The sequence below is a fragment of the Orcinus orca genome, chromosome 2 (assembly GCF_937001465.1).
Source record: "Orcinus orca chromosome 2, mOrcOrc1.1, whole genome shotgun sequence".
Lineage (NCBI taxonomy): Eukaryota > Metazoa > Chordata > Mammalia > Artiodactyla > Delphinidae > Orcinus > Orcinus orca.
The window spans coordinates 199983282-200002486 of record NC_064560.1 but is presented as its reverse complement, the minus strand read 5'-3'; the positions used below and the strand labels follow the sequence as shown (position 1 = coordinate 200002486).

At 45.2% G+C, this 19205-nt stretch overlaps 1 protein-coding gene, 1 long non-coding RNA gene and 2 pseudogenes across 4 annotated transcripts in view; 3 read left to right on the top strand and 1 right to left on the bottom strand.

The window, feature by feature from the left end:
- The window catches only part of LOC125963659 (uncharacterized), a 239044-nt gene that overhangs the window by 190278 nt on the left and 29561 nt on the right, over nucleotides 1-19205 (top strand). The window lies entirely within an intron of this gene.
- The window catches only part of PPP1R13B (protein phosphatase 1 regulatory subunit 13B), a 75312-nt gene that overhangs the window by 38430 nt on the left and 17677 nt on the right, over nucleotides 1-19205 (top strand). For both annotated transcript variants that reach the window (XM_012533030.3, XM_033421036.2), the window contains exons 4-5: nucleotides 6538-6614; nucleotides 17542-17643. In XM_012533030.3, coding sequence (XP_012388484.2) covers nucleotides 6538-6614; nucleotides 17542-17643 — 179 coding nt within the window. The remainder of the gene's footprint in view (nucleotides 1-6537; nucleotides 6615-17541; nucleotides 17644-19205) is intronic.
- Nucleotides 1460-6331, top strand: LOC117199980 (melanoma-associated antigen 10-like; annotated as a pseudogene).
- Nucleotides 14590-15618, bottom strand: LOC117199981 (40S ribosomal protein S27-like; annotated as a pseudogene).

The window sequence follows — 19205 nt, the reverse complement described above, 5'->3', positions numbered from 1 at the left end:
GAATAAGCACAGTGTACACACATGCTGCCTCCTGTGTAACAGAGATGAAAGAGTAATGACGTATTCTGTGTTGGCTTGTGTGTATGAAATACCTTTGGAACGATAAGTAAGAAACTGGCAACATGGCTAGCCTGGGGGGAAGGCTGCTGGGTAGGGGAAGGAGGGAGGGAAAATTGGTCATTTATATCTTTTGGTTCCTTTTGAATTTTTTTAAAAATTTATTTATTTATTTTTGGCTGTGTGGGTCTTCGCTGTGGCGCGCGGGCTGCTCATTGCGGTGGCTTCTCTTGTTGCACAGCATGGGCTCTAGGCGCGCGGGCTTCAGTAGCTGTGGTGTGCAGGCTCAGTAGTTGTGGCTCGTGGGCTGTAGAGCGCAGGCTTAGTAGTCGTGGTGCACGGGCCTAGTTGCTCTGCGGCATGTGGGACCTTCCTGGACCAGGGCTCGAACCCATGTCCCCTGCATTGGCAGGCAGATTCTCAACCACTGCACCACCAGAGAAGCCTGTTTCCTTTTGAATTTTGAATGATAGGAATATACTACTTTTTAAAAAAAATTTTATTGGAGTATAGTACATTTACAATGTTGTGTTAGTTTCAGGTATACAGCAAAATGAATCTATTATACATATACATACATATATCCACTCTTTTTTAGATTCTTTTCTCAAATAGGCCATTACAGAGTACTGAGTAGAGTTCCCTGTGCTGTACAGTAGATCCTTATTAGTTATCTGTTTTATATATAGCAGTGTGTATATGTCAATACCAATTTCCCATAAACTACTTATTTTTTAATTAAAATTTAAAATAAGGGAATCTTTTTTTTGGAAAGCATATACACTGTACAGTTAAGAAAGAAACCTTTGTTATTTAACGGTGATTATGGATTACTTCTGGTATTTAAAAAAAAACAATGAAAGGACATCCTTTTGTAAAAAGAAGATTCCTTTATTACAAGTTATCCCTCTTTATTTATTTTTTTGCTGAGCCACATGGCTTATGGGATCTGAGTTCCCCGACCAGGGATTGAACCCACGTCTTCTGCATTGGAAGCACAGAGTCTTAAGCACTGGACCGCTAGGGTAGTCCCTAGCTGTATTTTTTTTTAATACCTATTTATTTTTTTGGCTACTTCAGGTCTTTGTTGCAGCGCATGGGTTCCTCGTTGTAATGCGCGGGCTTCTCTCTAGCGGTATGCAGGTTTTTCTGTGTCTGGTTGTGGTGCACGGGCTCCAGAGCGCATGGGCTCTGTAGTTTGTGGCATGCGGGCTCTCTCGTTGAGGTGCGCAAGCTCAGTAGTTGTGGCGCATGGGCTTAGTTGCCCCATGGTGTGTGGGATCTTAGTTCCTTGACCAGGGATCGAACCTGCGTCCCTTGCATTAGAAGGCGGATTCTTTACCCCTGGACCACCAAGGAAGTCCCCGTATTTTTTTTTTTTTATTTTTTTTTTTTTCCCGTATTTTTAATTAAAGGATATTTTGCCCCTAGGATGAGCTACTGTCTGCTTTAAAATCATCTTCCCATAGCTGTAAATATCATGCTGTTTTTCACAATGCATCATTACTTCTGTTTTTTTTTTGTTTGTTTTTTTTTTGCGGTACGCGGGCCTCTCACTGTTGTGGCCTCTCCCACCGCAGAGCACAGGCTCCGGATGCGCAGGCTCAGCGGCCATGGCTCATGGGCCCAGCCGCTCCATGGCACGCGGGATCCTCCCGGACCGGGGCACGAACCCGCGTCCCCTGCGTCGGCAGGCGGACCCCCAACCACTGCACCACCAGGGAAGCCCTACTTCTCGTTTTTATTCCACTGGGTGCTGGTCATCTGGAGTCAGGAGACCAAGACTCCAGGCCTAGCTCTTCATCCATTTCTACCTTAGAAAAGGGCCCTGCCTCTCTGGATGGACTCCTCCTGAGGAGGATTAGACTAGCTGGCAGTTAAAGTGCTGTTCTAGTGCTAAGAACTTACTTTAACTCTCTACCTGAGTGCTCCAAATATTTATACCCTATAGTTAAATGAAAAGTTTTATATTTTACTTTAATCATTATAATATATGTACATAACCCTTACTGTCCCAGGATGGTGGAATGGGGGGAAGGTCTTATATTGTTCTCACTCTGTAAAGTCTGGAAGCGTTAGGGATACTTGAGAGAACTGTCTAGAGTTACAAGGAATGGGACAGCACTGACCTTCCAGTTGACCTTCATTGTCACACCGGATGCTGCTCAGTCTCGTTGTGCTGACGTGGCAAGTACACCTGAGACAGTGGAAGAGCTGGATGCTGAGCTGTTTGAGGTTAGGGAGACAATGCGTCCCAGGGGGATGGGGCTCGAGACGAGGGCCTTGAAGAGGGAGTCGGACCTGGAGGGGAGAGTAGAGAGCTGCTGCACTGAAGGCAGGAGACCAGGATGAAGGAGGCTCCGAGGGGAGTGGTGCCAGGGAGTACACCTTTCTCGACCCGGGCTGGTATGGAGGATTGGTCAGGATTGGAAGAACCAAATTCATCACACGACTCTCATCACTTTTCACGACTTTCAGCAAAGTCCCTGCTTCCCTATTTAATACTCCTCAGCTTAGCTTTGATGGCATTTGTAATGGGACCCTGCTCATCTCCTCAACCTCACTGTCTCTTCTTTCTCTCTTCCACCATATTCTTAGTTGCATATTCATTCCCTGTCGTGCCCTAACTCAGAATTCCATCTTCCTCCAGCTGTGATGCTCCACCCTCTTCCCTTTTTCCTCTGCCTGTGCTTCTGCATGTTCTGCCTCTCTCTCAGAGCTCAAGAAGAAAGGTGGCAGGTAGAACAGCTCTCATTGGGTGCTGTGTTCCGTTTTATTTCTGTTCACTGAACTTCTCCTCCAGCTTTTTTTTTTTTTTTTTTTTTGCGGTACGTGGGCCTCTCACTGCTGTGGCCTCTCCCGTTGCGGAGCACAGGCTCCGGACGTGCAGGCTCAGCGGCCATGGCTCACAGGCCCAGCCGCTCCGCGGCATGTGGGATCTTCCCGGACCAGGGCACGAACCTGTGTCCCCTGCATCGGCAGGCGGACTCTCAACCACTGCGCCACCAGGGAAGCCTCCAGCTTATATTCTAAGCAGCCAGAGGTGAAGATCCAAGACTCATGTTTCCTCTCTGCTCCCCACAGAGCTGAGGACAAGCCAGTTGTCAGTGATATATATTGTTTAAAAGGAGTTACATTTGAGTATTTATTGCCTGTAGAACTATAAGATATAACAAGAAGTAAAGGACAACCCTGACTTAAAACAGTAGGAATTCTCTATATGGAAGCTAGAGGAGAGTGTGGAGGACATTTCCTTCAATCACCTTGTATACCTGGGGGAACAGAAGCTTAATGTGTAAAGTAACTCGGTGCAGGTCATGTGCAGAGTGTAAGCTAGAATCCGGGGGCTGGTGTGATGGAGTTTGGAGCGAGGCCTCCTGGGTTCAGCACCGGCCCTGCTGCTTACTCAGTTTGGACCTTGGGCACGTGACTTCCATCCCTGTGGCTCCGTTTCCTTACGTGCGGGTGCATTGGCTTGTGGTGGCAGTTAATGAGGCGTCCTGGCGCAGTGCTCACTAAGTGTCAGCTCTTACTATTACTTTCTGACTCCAGAATGCAAGACCATCAAGTTTCTTCTTTTCCATCAAAGATTAAGTGGCACTTGATATAATTCCAATGTTGTGTGTTCTATAGTATTCTAATTTGATGGCTTGCTGTTTGCAAGAGGCAGCAATGATAGAATATTAAATTAACCCGAGTACCTTATTTCTTAAAAGTACTAATAACTAAGAATTTAATTTACCCTGTAAACTGATAGATGCTGTAGTCTAGGATGTGTGTATGCGTAATTTCTGCTAATAGGAAATATAATAGCTGTGATGAAATGGCTATTGTATATTCGACTGTGTTCAGTGGCATACTCTGTCATTCCCATTTGTTTAACCTCATTTTTCATTATCACCTCCCTAAGGGCCCTTTACTGGATATAGTATTCTTACTTGCCCCTGTCTTCCCCCTATCAGATGTACTGTGTATCTGTTTATGTACCCAGTAGCTTTGCTTTATACATAAGAAGAGTAAGATTTTTTTTTTAATAAATTTATTTATTTATTTTTGGCTGCGTAGGGTCTTCGTTGCTGTGCACAGGCTTTCTCTAGTTGCGGCGAGCAGGGGCTACTCTTCGTTGCAGTGCACAGGCTTCTCATTGCAGTGGCTTCTCTTGTTGCGGAGCACGGGCTCTAGGCGCATGGGCTTCAGTAGTTGTGGCACGCGGGCTCAGTAGTTGGGGCTCGCGGACTCTATAGAGCGCAGGCCCAGTAGCTGTGGCGCACGGGCTTAGTTGCTCCGCCGCATGTGGGATCTTCCCGGAGCAGGGCTCAAACCCGTGTCCCCTGCATTGGCAGCTGGATTTGTAACCACTGTGCCACCAGGGAAGTCCAAGCTTTAATTTTTAATAAAAATTAATTGTGGTAAAACAACAGAGAAGAAACTCTGAAGTCTGGCTGTGAGCAAAGAGGCACCACTGGAAGGTGTGCTTCTTCTTGGACCCTCCCCTGCGGTCAGGGGTGCTGCAGCTCCCACCCAGCCTCCAGTCTGGGGCACAGAGTCACTCTCTGCACGGGGTGCAGCTGGTCGGAGGCTCAGAGCTGACCGGGAGGTAGCCTGTTCCAGCCAGCATTTCATCCAGGACCCAAGAGGGCTCCAGGAACCGGAAGGCGAAGGCCCAGGTCTGAGGACCGTGTCCTCAGGTCACAGAGCAGAGGAGGCCCAGGCAGTGCCAGGAGTCAAGGTGAGGTTGGCAGGGGACAGGCCGCCCAGGAGGGGTGCCCCTGTGAGGCCCGAGAGCACCCCTCAGAAGAAGACCTGCCCATGGTCCCCATCTGTCACCCCTGCCCACACTCCTGTCGGCGGCCCGATCCCAGTCATCAGGCCCCTGGTCCAGATGAGTGAGCTCTGCAAGCCTGAGGCAGACCTTCAGGCCCCAGTCCAGGCCCAGGGCCCAGTGGAGGTGCAGCTGTTCGGGACTGAGGGGGAGGAGGCTGCATCCCCCTCCTCCTCCTCCTCCCCAGTCCGTGCCCGCCCCCCAACCCAGGCCGAGTCCTTGTCCCAGGAGGCACTTGGTGTGCTGATGGCTGACCTGGTGGGGTTCCTGCTCCTCAAGTATCGCGCCAAGGAGCTGACCTCCAAGGCGGAGATGCTGAGTATGATCCTCCGGGACCATTGGGACCACTTCCCCGTGGTCTTCAGCCATGCCTGCGAGTGCATGCAGCTGTCTGTGGCATGGACGTGAAGGAGGTGGACCCCAGCAAGCACACCTATGTCCTGGTCCCCACCCTGGGCCTCACCTGGGATGCCATGTTGACCGATGCGCAGAGCATGTCCAAGGTTGGCCTCCTGGTGATGCTTCTGGCCGTGATCCTCCTGCAGGGTGAATGTGCCTCTGAGGAGGAGGTCTGGGAAGCACTGAGCGTCATGGGGGTGTATGCAGGAAGCAGCACTGCATCTATGGGGAGCCCAGGGAGCTGCTCACCAAAGTGTGGGTGCAGGAGGGCTACCTGGAGTACCAGCAGGTGCCCCACAGCAACCCCGCCCACTACGAGTTCCTGTGGGGTCCCCGGGGCCAACATGGAGACCAGCAAGTGGCAGGTCCTGGAGTATCTGCTCAGGGTCCATCGATGGGATCCCAGGTCCTTCCCATCCCTGTCTGCAGAGGCTGTGAGCATTGAGGAAGAGGGGCCCTGAGCCAGAGCAGCAGCCAGGCTCCTTCCAGGCCCACGTCCAGCAGCTTTTCTTGCAGGGCAGGAAGGGAGGCTGATCCTCCACTGTGAGTTTGAAGAGGGAGCAGCCAGCCTTCTAAGTAGTGAGGGTCTGGGAGAGTTAGGGGAACACGGTGTATAGCATCTTTGGGTTCCTGTTGTGTATGATGACATGGAATTTCATCTCTATTTTCTTTAGGAATTCTTCAAATATTGTTCCTTTTAAAAGAAGGCTTAATAAGCTTTGGTATCTAAGTTTGTGAATGGCATTGATCACACACGTATTTGTGCTAATTCAGTTCAACGACAAGAGTTTTGCTATTTTGTAAAACAGATTGTAAGATTCCCATATTATTTTGTGATCCTGAACAAGATAACATGGCATTGGAATATGAATCTCTTGGAAATGAGAAAGAACTTTAGAATAAAATTGATGAGGTCAAGAAAAAGAGAAATAAAAGTAAAAGTTAATTCTAAAAAATATATACACACACACACACACATAAACGTAAAATTTACCATCTTGACCATTTTCTAAGTGTACGAAACTTTTTGATATAAAGCAATTTCAAAATTCTGAAATAGAATATTAGAAAAAATTTTCATTTAAACAACTTTATGTATACAGGTTGATTATAAGACATTTTTTCAACTGTACTAATTTTTGAGTTGTCCAGCCTGGTATTTTATGCTTGTGTTCAATAAATATTTGAATAAGTGAAGAAATGATAAAATATCGCTTTTCTAGTATGTCTTTTAGTAAGTTTGGCCTTCATTTCTCTAGGTGGCCATCAGACCCAAGAGCAAAGAACTCAGAGAAATGTAATAAATGTACCTGGAGAAAAACGCACTGAAAATGGGGTAAGTAATAGTGAATTAAATTGAAAATTTTTAATTGCTTTTTATAGGTACTAATGAATTGGGGTTATAATTTATTTTTAAAGAATTAATTTTGGGGTAGTGCTAACCGAAAACAATAAAACAGCCAATTATTTTACCAGCAAAACAAGTTTATTTGGGAACAGTGAAGAATTGCAATTCAGGACCCGCAGCTCTGGACAACCACATCCCAGTCCTCTAAAGCAAAAGGAAACTCTTTTTTAGAGGAGAAGGGGAAGTTGGGAGGGGCCGCTGTCAACAAAAAGTCTGTTGGAGGAACCTGGGAGTTTGAAGTATGGTGGCTTTACATTGGCTGAATTGTTGTCAGGCAAAGAGGAGATTGTTCTTCCTGCTGCTGGTGGCAGTAGAATGGTGTTACTTCCTCTGGGGATGCACAGTACATCTCTTCCTGTTGGGATCTGCACCAGTGTCTAGTGGTATGTGTGTGAGAGCTCCCCATTGTGGCTTCCCAACTCCATTTTCCTGAGGTTGCCCTTTATTTTCACAGAAGTTGTCATTTCTGTTGAATATTTCAAACAGTTTTATGAAGTTATAAAGTGGCAGTCACTTGAGTGGTAATGGTTTTATCAGTCCATACCATGGCCCATGCACTGGATGGTCTCAAGCAGAGCAGTGCTCTCCATGCCCGTTACATGTTGCCGCCCACAGCATGTCCTGGAGCAGCAGCTGCATGTGTGCCTCTGTGCTCATGACAATGGCCTGTCTCCAGGAAGCAAATGGTCTAGTCTCTAGACTAAGAGATGGACAGGCAGACTTGCTTTGTATCTTCAGTGTTGATGTCTTGATCCTTCTGTCAGGTCTTAAAAGACAAAGTGGCTGGTGGGTTGAAGTCTTCATAGGTGCCTCCAGGAAAGAGAACTTCCTTTATCATATGGTGTAGAGTTGGAGCATAGGCCTAACATTGATATAGGTGAGGAATTTTGTCTAAGTAGAAGCGTTCTTTTTTTTTCTTCTTTTTTAATATTTATTTATTTTATCTGGTTGCATCGGGTCTTCGTTGCAGCAGGTGGGCTCCTTTGTGACTTGCAGGCTCCTTTGTTGTGGCACATGGGCTCCTTAGCTGTGGCATGCGTGTGGAATCTAGTTTCCTGACCAGGGATTGAACCTGGCCCCCTGCATTGGGAGCACTGAGTCTTATCCACTGCGCCACCAGGGAAGTCCTAAAGGGTTCTTTTTAAGAAATACATGTTAAAAGAATGAGCAGAAATGAATGAATGAGGGTGAATGAATGAGAGAAGGAAGAATGAGAAATTTTCACCATGGTCTTTTCTGGAAGTTTTAGTAATAAGTTTTCCAAATAATTTTCAGGCTGGAGAATTAGTTTCTTTTTCTGGCTCTGCCACTAACTAGGTGTGTAGCCTTGGGCGGGTCACCCCCTGGCATGTGCTTGGCACAGCTATACACTGGTAAAAGCACCGGCCTGGAGTGCGGAGGGCCCACGCTCAGACACGGCTTCAGAACTTTCTAACAAGCTAAGTCTGAGCAAGTTACTTTGCCTCTGTACTTTCCAACTCGCTATTATTGATTTCCGATTTTATTTCTTTTATTGGCTACCATTGTGACTTTAAATGATATACTTAAGTCTCTATTTCTTTGTATGATAAACTTTAAACCATGTCTCTGGACCTCCCTTCTTGTAAGATGAGAGTATTAGCACCCCCTCCCTTTTCTCCGTCTCCCCTTCCCTCCTGTCCTACCTTCCAGCTTTTTCAGCTGTACTTTTCTTTTTTTTTTTTTTTTTTTTTTTTTGCGGTACGTGGGCCTCTCACTGCTGTGGCCTCTCCCGTTGCGGAGCACAGGCTCCGGACGCGCAGGCCCAGCGGCCATGGCTCACAGGCCCAGCCGCTCCGCGGCATGTGGGATCCTCCCGGACCCGTGTCCCCTGCATTGGTAGGCAGACTCCCAACCACTGCGCCACCAGGGAGGCCCTTTTTTTTTTTTTTAATTTATTTATTTTTGGCTGTGTTGGGTCTTTGTTGCTGTGCGCGGGCTTTCTCTAGTTGCAGCAAGTGGGGGCTACTCTTTGTTGCAGTGCGCGGGCTTCTCATTGTGGTGGCTTCTCTTGTTGCGGAGCATGGGCTCTAGGCGTGCAGGCTTCAGTAGTTGTGGCACATGGGCTCAGTAGTTGTGGCTCGCGGGCTCTAGAGAGCAGGCTCAGTAGTTGTGGTGCACGGGCTTAGTTGCTCCACGGCATGTGGGATCTTTCCAGACCAGGCATCGAACCCATGTCCCCTGCATTGGCAGACGGATTCTTAACCACTGCGCCACCAGGGAAGCCGTCAGCTGTACTTTTATGTTGTCAATGTTGATAATATTTGTGTACTTTTATCTAAGTATAGTTAAGACTTTATACTTTGTTTATACATTGGTTATAAAGTTGAAAACTATTTAATGGTGTTTATTATTTTAGATTTTTCAGATATTAGCCACTGCAGAGCCAAATGGTATACTAGATTATATTTTCTTCGTTTTAGTTCCAATGTACTAATCCTTGTGCCACTTAAGGAGAACTATTCCTAATGTCAAGATTAAGGATTCTCCTTCCTTACCCTTCAATTTCTAAAGATCATTCCACAAATCCTCTTCTTATTCCTGCCTTCTGATATACTTGTCCACTCCAAATCTAGAGCCTTTGTGGGGTTCCGTCAGGCATATGTGCTTCAGAAAGTCATAAGAAATAAAGGCCCAGGCCCCACTGGCAGAACTTTTGATTCAGTAAGTTTGGAATGGGCCTGGAAAACTCCCTATATGACTCTGTTGCCCTGCCAGGTTTGGGAACCTCCAGGTTACATGTACCCACTGTCGGAAGCATTCAGAACTTACCTGTACAACAGAATTTTGAAGATCCTTTTGAGTTCTAAGATTTCCTGACCTGAGCTTTAGGGAAGGTGAAGTAAATACATTGAGTAGGCTTTGTGTATTGAGGCGGGGTGTGTGTGTATATGATAAAGGGAAGGGACTCAGGAGGAAAGGATTCCCTTCCAATAATGTAATAAGGTGAGTTTTGATGTTTTGATGTGATGGGTCTGTGATCTTTTCCAGGATGAAGTTGTTTCTTGTTAACATGGAAATGATGTTTACATTTCAAGAGCAACAAAACTGAAACCTGAAACCAAAATTAAAAATGTGTTTGTAGGGCTTCCCTGGTGGCGCAGTGGTTGAGAGTCCGCCTGCCAATGCAAGGGACACGGGTTCGTGCCCCGGTCCAGGAAGATCCCACATGCCGCGGAGCAGCTGGGCCCGTGAGCCATGGCCGCTGAGCCTGCGCGTCTGGAGCCTGTGCTCCGCAATGGGAGAAGCCACAGCAGTGAGAGGCCTGCGTACCGCCAAAAAAAAAAAAAAAAAAAATGTGTTTGTAGCCTTTACATGAGCTTATAATTAGAGGAAGGTAGAGAGCTAGCGAGGAGGTATAACTCTGGCCTAGAAGCATGACATCTAAGATGTTACTGTGTTTTATGGCACACACACCTGCCTTTTCAGCCTAATAATATATTACCTTTGTGAAGTACTTTATTGTCTACAAAGCACTTTTACATGCATTTTTTTTTTTTTTTTTTTTTTGGGTGGTACGCGGGCCTCTCACTGCTGTGGCCTCTCCCGTTGCGGAGCACAGGCTCCGGACGCGCAGGCCCAGCGGCCACGGCTCACGGGCCCAGCCACTCCGCGGCATGTGGGATCCTCCTGGACCAGGGCACGAACCCGTGTCCCCTGCACCGGCAGGCGGACTCCCAACCACTTGCGCCACCAGGGAAGCCCTACGTGCATTTTTAAAGTTAATAAGATGTTAAAAATGTCCTTCTCCAAAAATGTTTTTGTGTATATCCTGGATATAGAATGGTGGCACAGTGAACCTTCTGTCTGTGGGCTACAGCAACCAGGAACAGATCCAGCAGCCTGTGGGTTGGAAGAGAAAGACAGGCTGCTGATTTGGTGTGATTCATGCCCATTAGCAGCTGCTGAGGCAGGAGGCTGCGAAAGTTCTGCTCTCCTAAAATTGCAGGTCATGAAGTCAGGTTGTCTAAGAAATAAAGGCCCACGGGCCTCCCTGGTGGTGCAGTGGTTAAGAGTCCGCCTACCTATGCAGGAGACACGGGTTCGAGCCCTGGTCCATGAAGATCCCACATGCCATGGAGCAACTAGGCCCATGCGCCACAACTACTCAGCCCACGTGCCACAACTGATGAAGCCCGTGCACCTAGAACCCGTGCACCGCAATGAAGAGTAGCCCCCACTCGCCACAACTAGAGAAGCCCGCGCACGGCAGCAAAGATCCAACACAGCCAAAAGTAGATAAATAAATAAATTTATGTATTTAAAAAAAAAAGAAAGGCCCAGATCCCATTGACGGAACTTTTGATTCAGTAAGTGTGAGGTGGGCCTGGAAGACTCCCCATATGACTGTTGCCCTGCCAGTTTGGGAACCTCCAGGTTATATGCACACACTGTCGTAAGTATTTGGAACTTACTTTTCCAACAGAACTTTGAAGATCTTGTTTAACTTTATGGTATAAAGGCAAATTGATTTATTCTCATTGTGTATGCCTGTATCAGGGGTCCCAAGACCACCCCCGGTGTCGGTGATTTGCTTGGAGGACTCACAGGGCTCAGCATTATGGTTGTGCTCACGGCTGCAACCTCCTCCAGTCAGAGGACACAGAGCAAGAGCAACAGAGGGAAGAGGGGCACGGGGTGACATCTGAGGAAACCAGGCTCCCAAGAGTCCGCTCCCAGTGGAGTCACACAGAATGCACTTAATTCTTCCAACCGCTAATCATGACACGTGTGAAATGTCTGCCGGGGAAGCTCGTCAGAGCCCCGAGCCCTGGGGTTTTATTGGGAGCTGCTCATGTGGGCAGCCTCTGTCTAGCAAGCACCAAAACTCCAGACTCCCAGAAGGAAAGCAAGCATTTTACTTAGGTGTCCTGAAAGTATCTATACTTCTTTGCTGTTTTCTCAGCCAGTCAGGCTAAATCTGAGTCCGTTTCTGCTCTCTTCCTCTACATCCACTAAGTTGCCAAGGCCAGTTGATCCTACCCCCACCCCCCATATTTTCTTCTAAGAGCTTTATAGTTGTAGCTCTTATATTTAGGTCTGTGGTCCATTTTGAGTTAATTTTTGTGTATGGTATGAAGTAGGGGGGCCAAGTTTATTCTTTTGCATGTAAATATCCAATTACCCCAGCACCATTTGGTGCAAAGACTATCCTTTCCCCATTGAATTGTCTTGGCACCTTTGTCAAATCAATTGACTGTATATGTGTTTGTTTGTTTCTGGAAGCATTTATTATTAATATGGTCACTTAGTCTCCTTGTTTTCCATATGGTACCCAGGACTCAGCTGGGACTGTCATCTCCCAGGCCAGATAACGTTTCAATTGTCTAGAGAATAAACTTCTAGACTTCCGCCAGGGTAAGAGAGAGGCAGTCACCTAGATCATAGAGTTGGGGAGGAGATCTAGGGATTTTAGTGCTTCTTAAATATCTTTCACTCAGTTTGCTTTATTTTAGGTGCCTTACATTTCATCCCCCTTTCCAGAGGTACATAGTTTTGCCAATTCCTGAGCCCTTTTAAGGTTCTGTGATATAACTGGTTTCTTCATCCAGTTTCACCTCTTCTCTCTTGAGGTTTGTCTCAGATCTACTAGGTCAGTTACTTCTCATCCATTCTCTCTCCAGCTTCCAAACATTCTTGTTGTCTCCATTCCTGTTTTTGTGGTTTTGTATTATTTGATGTCAAAAATCCCTTTACTATCATATAGTGGTTTTGAGATTTAATGAAATTAGGATTAAATAATTCTGTGTTTTGAGCAGAAGAACTAAGTGTACATTTCTGTTAATTTCTCCTGTTGGGATTTGTTGAACTTACTGATTCTGAGGATTGGCATCTATCAACATAGCTGGAAAGTTCTCTACTGTTATCTCTACAGGTATATCTTCTTCCACATTCTTTCTTTTTTCTTCTCTGGAACTTTGATTAGACATGTTATATCTTTCATTTTATCCTTAATTACTCTTTTATATTTTCACTTTCTTTGTCTCTTTGTACTGTGTTCTGGATAATGTCTTAAGATACATTTTTCAGCTAATGAATTCTGTCTTTCACTATGTTTATTTGGATGTTAGTACATATAATATGCTTTTAGTGTTACTTGTTATGAAAAGACAAGGCACAGTGTGGGAGAAAATACTTGCAAATACTATACCTAATAAGGAACTATATTCAAAATATAAAAAGAAATTTCAAATCTCATTAAGAAAATAAAACAGTTTTAGAAGAAGCAGGCAGAATATTTGAATAGATGCTTCACTAAAGAAGGTATGTGAATGTCAAGTAAGCACGTGTAAACATGTTCCACATCATTAGTTTTTAGGAAAATACAAATTAAAACCACAGTGAGATACTACCACGCATCCATCAGAATGTCTAAAACTAAAAAGACTGGTGATAGCAAGTGCTGGCAGAGGTGTGGAGAGCCTGCGAGACACACACGGCTGCTGAGAATCTAAGTGGTGTGGTCTGGAACACAGTTGGACAGTTTCTTTAAAACTTGAACATAAATCTGTTATACGATACAGCAGTTCTAAGTATTTACACGAGAAAGGAAAGCAGATGTCCATATAAACTTGTACATGAATGTTATAGCAGTTTGATTTGTGGTAGCCAAAAATCTAGAAAAACCCTAATGTCTGTTAACAGGTGAATGGACAAAAAAACTGTTATATCCATACAATGAAATATTCCTGAGCAATAAAAAAGAATGAACCGGGCTTCCCTGGTGGCGCAGTGGTTAAGAATCCGCCTGCCAATGCAGCGGACATGGGTTCAAGCCCTGGTCTGGGAAGATCCCACATGCCGTGGAGCAGCTAAGCCCGTGTGCCACAACTACTGAGCCTGCGCTCTAGAGCCTGCAAGCCACAACAACTGAGCCCATGCACCACAACTACTGAACCTGTGCTCTAGAACCTGTGAGCCACAACTACTGAGCCTGCGCTCTAGAGCCTGCAAGCCACAACAACTGAGCCCATGCACCACAACTACTGAACCTGTGCTCTAGAACCTGTGAGCCACAACTACTGAGCCCACGTGCCACGACTACTGAAGCCCGTGTGCCTAGAGCCCGTGCTCCACAACAAGAGAAGCTACCGCAATGAGAAGCCCGCGCACTGTAACAAAAGAGTAGCCCTCACTCACTGCAACTAGAGAAAGCCTGCGCACAGCAACAAAGACCCAACAACACAGCCAAAAATAAATAAATAAATAAATTTTTTAAAAAAGAAAAGAATGAACCACTGCTGCATGCTACACCATGGATGGATCTCAAATCATTACGCTGTAAGAAAGAAGCCAGACAAAAGAGTACACACTGTATAGTTCCATTTATATAAAATTCGAGAAAACGTAAACTAATTTCTAGTAAGAGAAAGTAGATCAGCAGTTGCCTGTGGACCTGGGACCTTGGAAGGGGTTGGAGGGAGGTGGGAGGGAGGGATTACAAAGGAGCACAAGGAGGTTTTAAGGGTGATGGGTTTGTCCATTTTCTTCATTGTGGTGATAGTTTCATGGTGTGCATGTTTGTCAGAACGTGTCAAATTGTGCACTTCGGATATGTACAGTTTATTATATGTCAACTACAGTAAAGTGGATTTAAACAGTCATTAAAAATTTTTCAGTTTAGAGGTTTTAATTGGTTCTTTTCCACCTCTTCTTGGTTACTCTTTGGTCATATTTTAAGCTTCTCTTACTTCTTTCAACACACTAAACATAGTCATTTCATATTCTGCAACTAATAATTTCAGTTTCTGCATATGTCGCTTCTACTGGCTTTAAGTCATGGTTTTATGATTTTTGTGTGCTTTGATTTTTGACAATGAGCTTCTCATTTTCCTTGGAACTTGACCTGTGAGGTTTTTGTTTGTTTGTTTGTTTTTGCGGTACGCGGGCCTCTCACTGTTGTGGCCTCTCCCGTTGTGGAGCACAGGCTCCGGACGCGCAGGCTCAGCGGCCATGGCTCATGGGCCCAGCCGCTCCGCGGCATGTGGGATCTTCCCAGACCGGGGCACGAACCCGTGTCCCCTGCATCGGCAGGCAGACTCTCAATCGCTGCGCCACCAGGGAAGCCTGACCTGTGAGTATTTTTAAGGTCTGGATGAAGGTGGGATTTTCCCAGGTGGTTTGCATTTGCTTTGGTCAGTAACTGGGCATGCAGATAGACTCACTCTGTGGTCCCCTTTGTGGGTCTTGAAGCTTGCATGAGGGCTGTCAAGTCTTCATAGATTCTTAGCGGGGTCGTCCCCCTCCACTCAGACTGCGATGGAGAGAGGGCAGATTTCTCCTGCTCCCATCTGTGGGTTTGAGGCTGTTTCTCATTCACTGTCACACTGAATCGGGGTCCTGGATGTATATGGGCATCTCCTATTGGACTCTCCACCCTGGGTTGGTCTCGTCTTTCTCTCTCTTTTTTTTTTTTTAAATCTGAAATGTGTTTATTGGGATGGTTTCCTGTTCTTCTTGATTCAGGGTGCTTTTAGTGCTGCTTCTGTCTGGAGGAGCATCCTTCTGTAAGCCTTGCTCTTCCTCTTGTAGGCTGGCAGAGGACAGTAGAGCAGCCGCCACACAAAACTACTGTTTGTGCATGGCTAGAGACGGTGATTTTATAGCATCCTGGGCATTTCACATCCATGAAGTAGGAACTGGGGCTCTGCACCAGGCACTTCTTCTTGTGTTCCTCTTCTCTCCTGGAAAGGGATGAAGGAGATCCATTCCGAGAGGCGTGTTCTCTTGGGGAGGTCATCACTACCGGAAAACCATATTTCTCTCTTAGTGCCAGGCTTCAGCAGCTCCAGAGGGCAAGTCTCCAGGTGGGCATAAGGTGGCTTTGATATTTCCTCAATGCCCAGAGCTTCTGCTGTCTCTTTATTTTGGCCCCTGTAGCTTCCTTCCTGCTGTGTCAGCTCAGTGATGCTTTTAAAAATAGGTTTTTATGTCTTTTTATTTTTTTTTGTGGTATGCGGGCCTCTCACTGTTGTGGCCTCTCCCGTTGCGGAGCACAGGCTCCAGACGCGCAGGCTCAGTGGCCATGGCTTATGGGCCCAGCCGCTCTGTGGCATGTGGGATCTTCCCGGACCGGGGCATGAACCCGTGTCCCCTGCATCGGCAGGCAGACTGTCGACCACTGCGCCACCAGGGAAGCCCGGTTTTTATGTTTTATCTTGCCTTTTAATTGTTGCTATCAGGAGAGTAGCTCAGCGTGTTTTGTGGACCACATTCTGAGAGATGGAGCAGTTACCATAATGCTCAGCTTGTAGCACTCATGCGGGGTGTAGTTGGTTTCTTATTGGTGTTCATGCTCTTTGATAGCCCTGTTCTCCTGTTGATCTTTCTAGCCCCAACTGCACCTAGCCACTTGCCTTGGGTATAAATGTGGTTAAACCACACTGAATTGGTATCAGTGAATTTTAATCATATGAGTGATTCACATATAGGATAAAATAGCATATTGTAGTAGTATTGCAGGGGGTGGGAGCCAGTATATGCTTTAGATATCTGATTGACTCTTATTAATTTGTAAGACTTAGTAATTTTTGGAATATGAAATACACCAGTCCCAGAGCACAATGAGAGGTTAGGTTCAATTTTACAGAATATTTTATGTGATAAAAATAAACCTACATGCTTATAGTGTACCTTGATATCATTATCACCTACTTTTTTGTTTGCTAAATAAGCAAGTAAAAATACTCTCCAAACCTGAAAGTTTATAACCTTGGAGAGAGGTAGGAAAAAAGAGGAATGATTTAATGTTCTAGAATATCTTATGAGTATAAACAGATTTATCCTAATTATTTTGTCAGTTTTGTTTTAGGGAAGTTTGTCATCTTTGAAGTGGCATTGTTCTTGAGAATCCAGTTATACTTTAAAAAACTAGTTATAATTTTAAACCAATATCTTGTGATGATTAAATCACAAGATGGGATACTGGCTGTTAGGTCTAATTCTTCTTTATTTCTTACTTTTTAAATTGAGAAATAAATGTACAGAAGAACGTGTAAAACATGTATGGTTTAAAGAATTACTTAGCAGACACTCAGGTAACTACCACCCAGGCTTGGAAGTCCTCTTTTATTCTTTTTAAAGCAATTCTGTCCAATTTATTTGTTTATTTATTTATTATTACAGTAAGTTGATTTACAATGCTGTGTTAGTTTCAGGTGTTCAGCCAAGTAATTCAGTTATACACACACATATATATTCTTTTTCGTATTCTTTTCCATCACAGGCTATTATAAGGTATTGAGACTTCCCCGGCGGTCCAGTGGTTAGGACTCAGTTCTTTCACTGCCGAGGGCCCAGGTTCAATCCCTGGTCGGGGAACCAAGATCCCACAAGCTGCACGGCACGGCCAAAAAAAAGATGTTGAATGTAGTTCCCTGTATCCAATTTATTTATTTATTTGCGGTACGCGGGCCTCTCACTGCTGTGGCCTCTCCCGTTGTGGAGCACAGGCTCCAGACGCGCAGGCTCAGCGGCCATGGCTCACGGGCCCAGCCGCTCCGCGGCACGTGGGATCTTCCCGGACCGGGGCACGAACCCGTGTCCCCTGCATCGGCAGGCGGACTCTCAACCACTGCGCCACCAGGGAAGCCCTACACATTTATTTTTTACGTTGTTTATCCTTAAACATTTGACATCCCAGTTTACTCAAATAAATGTAATAGAAGCAGTCAACAATTAGGAGGAAAAGTTCTTATGAGAAAGTAAACTTATTTATCTTCTCTTAGCTTCTAGGGAACCTATTTAAAAATCTTGATGTGTGTGCATTTTGACACTAGAGAAAATGATTATGCAGATAAACATACATTCCAGTCTGAGTTTGTTTTGTTCCCTGCAGATTGGAAATCCACGTGTCGAACTTACCCTCTCAGAACTCCAAGATATGGCAGCTAGGCAACAACAGCAAATTGAAAACCAGCAGCAAATGTTGGTTGCCAAGGTAAGTTATTAAAGCAGCGGTGGGGAAATGTTCAACAAGTGTGTCCTTCGGCATTACTTTAGATTACCTGGCTAACCCCTGCAAGTAGGACCATGCCGCCACAGTGTTAAACACAATATCTTAATTATCTCTTCTGTAATCATAAATGCATACTGTAGCTTCTTGAAGTTGGGAAAGTATCAGAACAAGAGCATCTGACCCTTGACTTGTACACACAACCCCCCGGGACAGGAAACAGTTGGCCTTACCCAATTGTAGATAAAATTTGGAAAGAAAGGATGCTTTCCATTGTCCCCTCCTTTTCCCTCTGGATGTGTTCTCGGCTGATGTAGTTGGCATTAGTGTTCTAGAGGAAGCCAATGACCTGTGATAAGACACTGGCCGTGGGCCCCCAAGACAGTGGCTTCCCTTTATCCCACCCTACAAGGAATTTGTTTGGTTTATTTTGGTGCACGGCATCATCAGCACTCATTATTTACACTGAGTACTGGATTTGTTGTTGAAACTCTGTCGTAGCATTTGAAACTGTTGCCAACCCGCAGTGAGCCCAAACAGACCAAAACAGAAATGTTGGAGTTTGGAAAAGAGAAAGGTTTATTGCAGGGCCAAGTGAGGAAAACGGGTGGCTCATGCTCAAAAAATTTGAATTCCTTGGTGGTTCTCAGGGAAGCATTTTTATAGGCAAAATTTAGGGGAGGGCTGCAGGGTGTGTGGCTTTCTTCTGATTCGTTGGTGGTGAGGGAACAGGCTGGTGTTCCGGAGTCTGTGCTCAGCGTGGAGTTAGCATCCTCCACCTGGGTGGGGGCCTTAGTTCCTGCAGAAGAGCTCAAGGGTATATCGTTCTGTGTGTCCCTGGAGGAGGAGCCAGGACCCTGTTGTTTCCTGACTGTTCCTCCTTTGCTCCTGCATTCTCTTACTTCCCTGGTTAGTAACTGAATCTGCCTTTTAGGGCTCAGGGAAGGCATAGGAATCTGAAGCCTTTTCCCTACAAACCAGAAATGGGGGCGCAGAAAAGGCTTTTGTACCTGGGACGGCCCCACAGGATCCTGCTTGCTTTCAAAACTTTTCTAAATAATGGTTTAGTCTTGGACTAAAACATCAGACCTATCACCCATGCCTGCTGAAAATGATTTCATGTTCTAATGATCGTAAATGTTCTGAAACTGCTGTAGAGAGAACATGTTAACGCCACTACCTAGGTTTTTCATGCTTGCTCTGTAGAGAGATTTTCTTAAGAACCAAATGTCCAGTTCAATTTTTTATCATTTATTGAATGACCATGTGATTCTGTACACTTTTATGTAAATAATAGTTTAAGTTGGACTTGTTTTTAAAAGTTGTCTTACAAAGTTTATTGGATTTACAAGAATAAAGAACAATTAAAAGTAATTGGAAAGTATTTTCATTCCATTTCTAAGATGAAATGTACGTGGTATTATGTCATTATAAAATTTTCTAATTCTACTTTTTATTTTCTTTCCAAATATTGATCCAAGAGTATTGCTATTTTAAAAAAACCTTAGATATTTTCAGCAGTGTAATTCACAAGTTAATGCTGATCT